A 10,800-nucleotide genomic window follows, 5' to 3' on the forward strand; every position below is an offset into this window, starting at 1 on the left:
GGATGGGCTCTTGTGTTTCCTTTGAAACAGTAGGACCTGTGTCAGGAGGACTCCCAGCAGCATAACTGTGCCATTGAAAGGAGGGACAGTGAACAGACCTGGGGGTAGCCTAGGTTACTGGTCACACTCCCCACTGATGAATGCTCAGAAAGTACTCTTTTTGTATTTGCATTTGCAGTTCAAGTGTGAACTCGTAGATTTGGGGGAAACTCTGTTTTTGTCGTGAACAGTCTTCTCACTGGGGACTTGTCCTGTTATTATTTATGTGCTTGTTCCCACAGGGTCGAGTTAAGGTGAGGATGGTACAGTGTGACAACAGAGAAGAATATATGTCTGAGCGCGGATTGCAGTGGGTTTGAGAAACTTTTGTGTCTTCTGGAGTGGTAAAGATGACTCGGGGTTTGATACCTGTCTTTTATCTTCTGTTAAATATTTTCTCAATAATGGACACCCACACTTTACTGACCACCAGAAAGGACATGAAATATTTTGAATACACAACTCTTTATTGCTGAAGGGATAAGGGGTCACAGCCATTAGAAGGTGTCAGTGACACCAGAAGATCCTGTCTTTATCTGAGGCCTGAACTGATGATGCTTCAGGACAGCTACAAAATCTTACTGCAAGGTGTCCTGGCCATCATCAGATGCACACTGGAGAATCTGAGACTGCTGATGTTTCCTGTATTGGGTTCTTCTTTTCTTAAACCAGCTCTGCAATAACATGGTGAAAGAGATGGCTTGAGTGTATTCAACAGTCAGTATCACAAGTGGAAAAAACAACTCTGTGTAACAGTAAATGCCAGTGAGACTTTAGATTGACCAGACTTTTCTAACCAAGGACACACAGAACCCTTAGCAACCCCAGCCCTAGAAGTCGGAATTCAGAACAACCAGAAATGGAAAATTCGTTAGGGAGTATCTTTCCTCTCTTATGACCGTTCAAGGAAATAAGTAAATATGGCTCTAAGAAAGAGATTGGGGATCAGTAAATCAGGATATGGAGAAGACCAGATACTAAAAGGTCTTCAGGTATTACAATCTACACACTCTCTGCCAAGGACAATGTACCTCATCATGCCCTTGAATTATCTGGCTTACTTGAACTACAGCTTAGAATAAATATATGTTCTTTAACTCCCTGGAAAGTCACACCCCACTGCATCCATTCTTGTTTATATAATCCTCATGATATATGCCTATAATAGAGAAGATGGGACAGCTCATATTTGGCCTTGAATCTATGTTAACAAAGGCAAAACAGGTCCCAATTCTGGTTCTGATTAAATAGGTGCAGGAACATCTGAAACAACTACCATAGATTCCACAAATTTGATTGTTTGAGATGATCCCAAGATTTCTGATCTAAGTTGAAGAGCCAGAAAGCTGAATATATTACTAATTTATTTTTCTGTGACCCTATACTGTTTTATCCATGAAAGATCTACAAAAAGGCAGGGCCCTTGCTGGGTGACTGTGAAGGTTTCTGTGTCCTCCCATAGAGGCCTCTTACCTCCTATGCACAGGAAAGGAAGCTGCTGCAAAGTGATGGGCCAGTGCCTGGGCCAAGTCTCGTTTGCAGCAGGCTTCCTGAAAACTCAGCAGCCTATTGGTCTAAGAGAGGAGAGGAGGGTGAAGATGAGGTGGTGGGAATGGGCTGCCAGTGCCCTGGAGTGCATACATGAGTAACTGCTTTTTAAATAAGTAGAGTAGAAAGGACGAGGGGATGATGAGGAAAGGAAGGTGGAAAGGGTAAGTGAGGGGACAAGAATAGTCGATAGAAAAAAGAAAGAAAGCAAAAGATGAGAGAAGGGCAGGAGGAAAAGGAAGGAAGAGAGAAAAGCTCAAAGGAAGGAAAGAAAGAAGACAGAGATCAGGACACTGTTATCAATCTCTGGTGATTGGATCCCTATAGCTTAGTGTCAGCATTAACTGGACCATTGATTCTTGTCCTGCTCAGACTGACGATGGAACCCTGCATCTTCAACTGCATGGCCAACTGTCTCAAACAGAAAATAAACTCATTTAGGTTACTGGTCCTTAGAAACAACTATGACCTCCTAGAACAGGATGAGTCAACGATTTGACTCATGCCCTCTGACCTAGTGGGAAATGTGACAGTTTAAGCCAGTGAAGAGGTTCCTCCATCTTCTATTCTTGTTGAGGCCATTTCAGGTAGAAAGAGACTTTGATCTCTGTCATGGAGAATCCCACAGGAAATTAATTAAGTCTATTATAGGGACCAAAAATCAGGGATATTCTATCTAACTTAGCCGTGGTTAAACTTCCTGTTTGTATGAACCCCTCCCCCAGCCAACTGCTATCTTAGCTTCAGTAAACAGCTTGATTCAAACTGCTTACTTCTGCACAGGCATCAGCATCTGCTGAGCTAGATGCTAGGACATCTAGGTTTTAAGATGCCCTTACAACCCCCATGTTCTGGACACCTGGGGCCATGCCTCGGTGCCCAGATACCTGGGTGTCATCCTAGTCAGCTGGAATAAAGACTTTCCATTAGCTATAGACCGCGTGAGCGGTCATCTCTGCTAACAACTATGGAGTGCTCTATCCTAAATGTAATGTGTTCATAACCTCCTCCCTTCACGGCTCAGGGATCAAAGCAGAAGAACAAGCAGAAAACTGGAATATCCAAAGGTGATGGATGACTCTAAAGGAACAAAAATCTGTTTTCTGTACAAAAGGTCAAAAACCAAAATGAAGTCAACACACTTCAACAATACACTTGATTGTACTGCCTTGTACAGTCACCCCAAACCTAACTCCCAGTGGGGCTCCACACAAGGAGGCCATGTCAGGAAGGACAAGGGGTGCTGTGAGAGTTACCACTTAGGATAGTGGGATATCTGCTTCCTACCTCCCCTTAACTGTCAGAAAACAATCTCCTTCTTTCCCAGGCTCCTCCTCCTCCTCCTCCTCCTCCTCCTCCTACTCCACCTCCTCCTTCTGCTTCTCATTCCCCTCTCCTCTTTCTCCCTCAAGCATCTTCTCTTTCTGTTCCAGTGTTTCTGAATCTACTCTGGCATATTTTTCTTTATCAAAACACGTAATTTCTCTGCCGTAAACTGCTTTACTCCCATGATTTCAGCTCACCATTTATCGATGGACGGCTTCTTATTGCTCCAGCACCTTAAGGAGGTGGAGTGATTACAAGGAATCACACTTTCCAAAAGAGTGTGCAAAGTCACATCCTATCCCCAGCTCAAACAAACAAACAAACAAACAAACAAACAAACATCCTTCCCAAATTGACTTGGGAGAGCTAACACTGCTCCAAGGGAGGCCTGCACAGAGATGTGATATTGTCATCTATAGGAATAGGGAAATGAACCAATTCAGACAAATCATTCAGATATCTTAGGACTCCCTGCTTCCATCATGTAGGTAATAGGGGGAGGTCACTATCACCTATGGACTTTTGCCCTACCCCTCTTTCATGCCCTCCTAACTTTTCTGGGCTCAGGATAAAGGCAATGTTCTCAATGAGAGTTGAAGCTTGATAGTTATGCCCTACTTCTTGCCCAACATGAAGGGCATCCTGGGCTCTGTTCCTCTACAAGGAGATCAAAGTTTTTAGGATGAACCTCCACTCAGGAATGTGATCTGTAACAATGTGGAGAGCAGTTAACAAAACCGCCTCTTCCTTAATACATAGCCAGCTATGGAAATACAGTCACAGTTACCTGTTAGATGTCACCATCCTCTCAGGCTCCTAGGGAATAAGGGTCCATTATATTGGGAAGTTCTCAAACTGCACATCTTTGAGTCCATGTCCTTTCTCCCCTGCCTGCCCCTCCTATTATGTGGATGTATAGTCTAAAGAAGTCCAACTAAAGGACCAGAAGCTATGAGGGGAACTCAAAACTACCAACATGATGCCTCCATGAAATCAATCAAAGCCCCAGTGTGATGGGAGGATGCTGTTTGTTGGTTCCCAGCCCCCCGGTTAACTTAGCCCCGAGATAATCACACAGGAACTATATTAATTAAGTCACTGTTGGCATATTAGCTCTAGCATATTATTTGCTAACTCATATATTAATTTAACCCACTTGTATTAATCTGTGTTTCTCCATGTGACAGTGGCTTATGAGCAAATTTTCGCCATGTCTGCCTCTAGCGTTGTGTCCATGGCTTTTCGCTCTGACTGTGCCCTTCTTTCTCCCAGTATTCAGCCTCACTTTCCCTGCCTACCTAAGTTCTGCCTTGCTATAGGTCCAAAGCAGTTTTTTCTTCATTAATGGTAATCATTGTACTCAGAGGGGACTCCCACATCACCAGTGGCAAACTCATGTGGGTTCACATTAGGTCAGAGTCCCCCATGATTTATTACTAAAGCCTATCTATTATGTTTATAAGAGGAAAGGGGAAATAAGAAGGCTTTGGGAATGTCACACTTTGGGAATATACAAGCAAGAGAACAGGAGTGTTTTCTCTTTTCTTGTATGCTGTGTCCATGCTCTCTACAGCTGTGCTGCATCAACCTCTGGAGCTGTAGTGCATCAGCCTCTGGAGCTGTAGTGCATCAACCTCTCTGGAGCTGCAGTTCATCAGCATTTAGAACTGGAGTACATTGACCTCTATATAACAGCAGTGTATCTGCCTCTTTTGTTGCAATACATTGGCCTCTCTGCAGCTGCAGTGCATCACTTTCTAGAACTGCAGTGCATCAGCCTCTCCTGAGTTGCAGTACGTTGGCCTCTGGAGCAGCAATGCATCAGCCTCCATGGATCTGCAGTGTATTAGCCTCTAAAGCTGCAGTGCATCAGCCTCTCTGAATCTACAGTCCATCAGCCTCTTGAGATGCAGTGCTTGGCATCTAGAGATGCAGTGTATCAGCCTCTAGAGATGCAGTGATTCAGCCTTACTGGATCTGCAGTGCATCAGCCTCTGAAGCAGCCATGCATTAGCTCTCTGGAGCTCCAGTTCATGAGCAACTATAGCTGTACTGCATCAGTCCCTCTACAGCATCAGTTCATAAGCCTCTATTTAGAGCTGCAATGCATCAGCCCCTGTAGAGCTACAGTGCATAAACCTCTGTAGAGATGTAGTGCATTAGTCTCTAAGGCTGCAGTACATCAACCTCTCTGGAGCTGCAGTGCATCAACCTCCAGAGTTTCAGTATATTGGCCTCTCTGGAGCTGCAGTGCTTCGACCTCTAGAGTTTTGCTGTTTGACATCTAGAGCTGAAGTGATTGAGCCTCTAGAGCTGCAGTGCATCAGCCTCTCTAATCCTGCAGTGCATCAGATTCTGGAACGACAGTGCACCAGCCTCTCCGGAGCTGTAGTTCATTAATCTCTAGAGCTTCAGTGCATCAGCCCCTCTAGAGCTGCAATAAATTGGCCTCTCTGTAGCTGCATTACATCAGCCCCTCTGGAGATGCATTGCATTAGCCTCTCTCGAGGTGCAGTGTATCACCCTCTAGAGCTGCACTGCATCAGCGCCTAGAGCTGCAGTAAATCAGCCTCTCTGGAGCACCAGTGCATAAGCCTCTGGAGTGGCAGTGAATTAGCCTTTCTGGAGCTGCAGTGCATCAGCCTCTCTGGAGTTACAGTTGCATTGGCCTCTCTGGAGATACAGTGCTACAGCCTCTAAGGCTGAAGTGCACCAGCCTTTTTGCAATTGCAGTTGCATTGGCCTCACTGGAGATGCAGTGCATCATCAGCCCCTCTAGAGCTGCAGTACATAGGGCTCTGCCGTATATCAGTCTCTCTGGAGCTACGATTCATCAGCATCTTTAGAGCTGCAGTGCCTCTAGAGCTGCAGGGCATCGGCCTCTCAGGAACCGCAGTGCATCAGCCTCTAGAGCTGCAGGGCATCAGCCTCTCTGGAGCTGCAGTGCATCGGCCTCTCTGGAGGGGCAGTGCATAGGCCTCTCTGGAGCTGCAATGCATGTGTGTCTCCAGAGCTGCTTCACATCAGTCTCTGGGGCTGCAGCACCTCTGTCTCTCTGGAGCTCAAGTACAGGGTCCTGTAAGCTTGAAAGCAGGAGAATGCCTCACTCCTTCAGCTTTTCTTTTCCAATCACTCTTCCTCTCCACCCTGGAGAAAACTCCCTCTCCTCTCCCAGTTTTTCCCACCTGAGCCTGGTCCTACTGTAGTTTATACCTTGTGGTGTTAGGATTTCAGAGATCAGGGGCTCCTAGGCAGAACTGTTATTATGCACAAGTTACTACTGCAGGTAGGGAGTGCGCTTACATCAAGACTGCCCTGATCCATGCTGAAAGAAGTTAGCATGAATAGCACTCTGCACTGCCTTTCCCCTTTCTCATTTGCTATGGAGCAGTCACTTTCTCTGGGCTCATGGTCTCAGCTTTTATCTCATGATCTAAACATTGGTCTTTACTGTATGGAGGAAAGAAATTCAATTGAAAATAAGGTAACTACAGCTCTTACTTAAAGTGAGCTCTATCTTTTCCCACATTCCAAAAAACACACATGTTCAATATAGTCTCCTTTAATGGAAAAGAATACTTTCAGTTTTCAAGTTAGTCAACAGAAGACACACTTGACCGTGGCTTGGCACCTTTGCTTTTTATATATGTACAAACACATAAAAACTGGCAAAGGTGTGTGATGTACATGTGTATCTATGTGCAAATGCACACTCGTGCATGCAGAGGACCGAGATCAGAGTAAAGTATCTTCCTAGCTTGCTCCCCTCATGATTTACACTGGCAGGGTTGTACATGAACCTCAGCTCAGTAACTGAGCTCATCTAGTCTCCCTAAGGATCTGCAGTCTCTGCCTCCTGAATAAGAGATTCTGACTACAGGTGAGCTGACAGCTGCTAAACTTTATGCTGAGGGTCCCAACTCAGATCCTCAGACTCATGTGGCAAGAGCTTTATCCTTCGGGCCCTCTCCTCAGTACCTACCTGCATTTTGACTTCCAATAACATCCCCTGATCACGTTCTCTTTACTCGATTAACTGAAATGAGCTCAATGTTATTCTTTTTGTTTAATTGTAACAAAATTAACCCTTTAAAGCTGTCAGCCACATACGTCTCATAACACTGACATGACTATTTTGGCATTGTTTTTAGATAATCTAAACACAGCATGGGGGAACATGAAGGTTCAACTTTGCTGCTGTCTACATCGGCTTTCCACAAACTTAAAAAGGTAGAGGGCCAGCCAGGCGCACTTGTTAGTGTCTTCCCACATGATTCTTGGACAAATTAAACACAGGTTAGTTATGAAACACTAATTTCTCTCTGGCCTCACTTAATCCACACTTATAACTGTTTATTTGTTGAAACTGAGGCCTGTTTTTCTCCTACTGCTTGCTACATCAATTAGATGTCCCCAAGGTCACTTAGTGTCCTACTACATCCTACACATAAGTACGCTGAAATGACCCGAGTGTCAGGACTTCAGTATAAATCACTGTACACATACCACTAAACATGTATGTTTTCCTAAATGCATGACCTTATAATATTCAATTATATATATATATGTATATATATACATATATATATATATATTTCACATACTGATTATAAGTAGTCTGTGAATCTCAAATGGCTGAAAGACCCTTGAGGAAATGTTCAACATCCATAGTTATCAGAGAACTGCAAATCAAAACAACTCTAAGATTCCATATCTTACAACTGAAAGAATGGCCATGATCCAAACACAGATGACAACTTATGCTGGGGAGGATGTGGAGTAAAAGGAACATTTCTGCATTGCTGGTGGGCTGGTGGGAGTAAACTTTACAGCCACTTTGGAACTAAGTATGGTGATTTCTCAGATAATTAGGTAACAATGCACGTCCAGACCCAGCAATACCACTGTTGGTTATATACCCCCAAACGCTCAATCACACCACAAGCACATCAGCTCAAATATGTTCATAGCAGCATTATTCGTAAGAGCCAGAACCTGGAAACAACCTAGATGGCCCTCAACTAAAGAATGGAAAAAAGAAAATGTACATTTGCACAACAGTAAAAAAAAATGACATCTTGAAATTTGCAGCCAAATGGATGGATCTAGAAAACACCATATTGGGTGATGTAACTCAGACCCACAAAGACAAATATAATATATACTCACTCATAAGTGGTTTTAACACATAAAGCAAAGAAAACCAGCAATCCCAGGGAACCAAGACAACAAAGAGGACCCTCTGAGAGGCATAAATGGATCTACATCGGAATTAGAAAAAGACAAGATCTCCTGAGTAAAGTGGGAGTGTGGGGGTTACAGGAGAGTGTAGTCGGGAAGAAGGGAAAGGGAAGGGGGAGCAGGGAAAATATATAGCTCAATAAAGAAAATCAAATATGATAAAAATGATAAAAATTAGAAATGAACTTTTTAAAATTTTTTTCAGTCAAGATACTATGCTGTCTCAAATAATGGGAAGAACACTTAATGGGTGCCCGTTCAATTTTTACCTCTGGAAAACTTCAAGACTCAGTGCTCAGTTACTATTATAACCCAGACAAGGACACCTATCACCCACGCTTGCTTTTCATAATGGGTACAAGACCATAGACCATGAACTGAAGCAGAGTGCCCTGCCCAGAGCCTTTTCGGATTTACTGACCCGCACTCTGGATTCTCCCAAGAACAAACGCTTTGCAAGGTCCTTCCTGTGAGAAGAAGATGGAAAGTGGAGCTATTAGTGAAATACAGCATTTCAGCTTGTCAAGATGAAGATATTTCTGGAGATGGATCACTGGCAACACAAAACTATGTAGAAATGGGGAGCTCTAAAATATGAAAGCGGCTTTTCATTGCTCTTTATTTTATTGCAAAAATAACCACATTAATTTACACAAGGTGGATATGCTGTACTAGTAGAGGGATTGCTTAGAAACCACTAGGTCTTGAGTTCTATTCCCATTATAAAACACGGGTCACAAAGAAGAAGAGGATAAATAGGAGGAGGAAGAAAAAAAGAAAACTTACAAAGAAATTGAGAGGCACCAACCAGTTTATAGAAACAACACTCCGTGTGTGTGTGTGTGTGTGTGTGTGCGTGCGTGCGTGCGTGTGTGTGTGTGTGTGTGCGTGTGTGTGTGTGTGTGTATTGATTTGACCACACAAAACATCCTTCCCATACCCAGCAACTAAACAAAGACCTCATGCTTGGGCTCAAAGCAGATAGGGCTCATAGTGTGAAGAACATACCTCCTAATGAGATGCTGATGGATGGGAGCTGGAGCAGCTACTGAAACAAGTCACATACCTTATGATCTCATTGGGGTACTTAGTTTTTTCAAAAACATCTTCCAACTCATTCAGCTGCTTGAGTGTGAGACCAAACTGGATCCGTGGCCTTGTGCGCCGGACCTGTGGCACTCTGGCAGCAGCAACGTTCTCCTGCTCCTTCAACTGTGGGTTTCTGTACCCTTGGTGGCTCCCATGGCTCTCATGCCTTATGTCATCACCAATGTAGTTGAAGTTAGCAACGTGGGTCACATCATCCTTGCGGTGTGGGATGCCCTGGTTCTTTGGTTTCCCTGAACCATTTTGAGAACCTTCTCCAAAGATGACACTTTCTGTTGCTGCAGTGGCCTCTTGTTCAAAATCAAGGCTCACCTCAATCTCATTTACATCTAGTTTGTAGACATTAGGGTCCACATGTTGGGATTGGAAAGCCATGATGAGACCTAAAAGAGAGTAGTGTCATCTCCATAAATGCTTTGTGGATTGAAATGACTGTGCAGCATGTAGGTTTTTAGCAAGTTTCACATCTGTCCTCTTTCCATCCCATAGTCCCTATAGGAGATACGTGCCAAGTGAAAGAGGCTCTAGGGAGCATGTGCTGAATGTAACCAAATTGGATTTTGACAAAGTCCACCAAAGCCTTGAGGAATGATGTGAGGATAAAGAAAGCTGTTGCAGGTGCACAAGTAGGGATGAGGACAGGCATTTCCACCGAGCACATGGCCTCTGGATGAACCTCTGGAGAACTCTAGCTTCTGTATCTCACTGGGTGCACACTGCAAGGTCTGGGAATTAAGTGGACATGGTTATGTCAGCTAGTGTTTGTCCCAGTTTCCTTGAGAGGACACTGAAGATACACCAACACTGTCCTCTACCTGCAGGAGTGTCATGATTGTGAAGTGGAGTTTATTTAGCATTCTGGGGGGACAAGTCGCTGCAAAACACTGGAGGTCACCATTGAAATAATGAAAATGCTCCAGATGGTTGATTGGGACTCTCCATCAGAGTCACTGTACGATGTCCTGCCCAGTACTTCTCATGTCTGACTAGGCTGACACTGTGTGGGTCTCTGCCCTTTTCACAGTGTCAGCAAACTCCTGAAGCTCAGAGTGCTCTGGAACAGAATTGAGCTGAGAAAGCACCATATATACAGTAAGTATACAAAACTGAAATAATCTCGGGCTAGATTCCATTCAAACAATTAATATTCTCAAAGAAATTTCCTCAGTGTGCTGAAATGTTGGAAAACATCAAGAGGATATTGCTAAGAAAATGTAATCCTTCACCCAGCGACTAATAGAAACAGATGTAGAACTACAATCACTGATCTAGGCCCTCTACCCATGTTTTACAGTTGTATAAATTATGGTCTTGGTCTTCTGGTAGGACTTCTAACAGTGGGGATGTCTTTGACCCTGTGATCTGCTTTGGGAACCTTATCCTCCTACTGGATTGTATTATTCAACCTTAATAGGAGATGACATGCCTAGTCTTACTGCAACTTCATATGCCCCAGACGGCTGATATTCATGGGAGACCCGCCATATTCTGAAAAGAGAAGAAGTAGATGGGGGAAGAGGCAGGTTAGTAGAAGGGTCT

At 43.9% G+C, this 10,800-nt stretch overlaps 1 protein-coding gene across 1 annotated transcript; it reads right to left on the reverse strand.

Annotated features, from left to right (window-relative positions):
• Positions 1-617: 617 nt before the first annotated feature.
• Positions 618-9,636, reverse strand: LOC101994094 (rhox homeobox family member 1-like). The gene is made up of 3 exons (XM_005372030.1): positions 9,221-9,636; positions 8,576-8,621; positions 618-713 (listed from the first exon to the last, which is right to left on the reverse strand). The coding sequence occupies exons 1-3, from the start codon at positions 9,634-9,636 to the stop codon at positions 618-620; spliced, it is 558 nt and encodes a 185-aa protein (XP_005372087.1).
• Between the last annotated feature and the right edge of the window lie 1,164 nt (positions 9,637-10,800).

This window comes from Microtus ochrogaster, unplaced genomic scaffold (genome assembly GCF_000317375.1).
Source record: "Microtus ochrogaster isolate Prairie Vole_2 unplaced genomic scaffold, MicOch1.0 UNK159, whole genome shotgun sequence".
Classification (NCBI taxonomy): Eukaryota; Metazoa; Chordata; class Mammalia; order Rodentia; family Cricetidae; genus Microtus; species Microtus ochrogaster.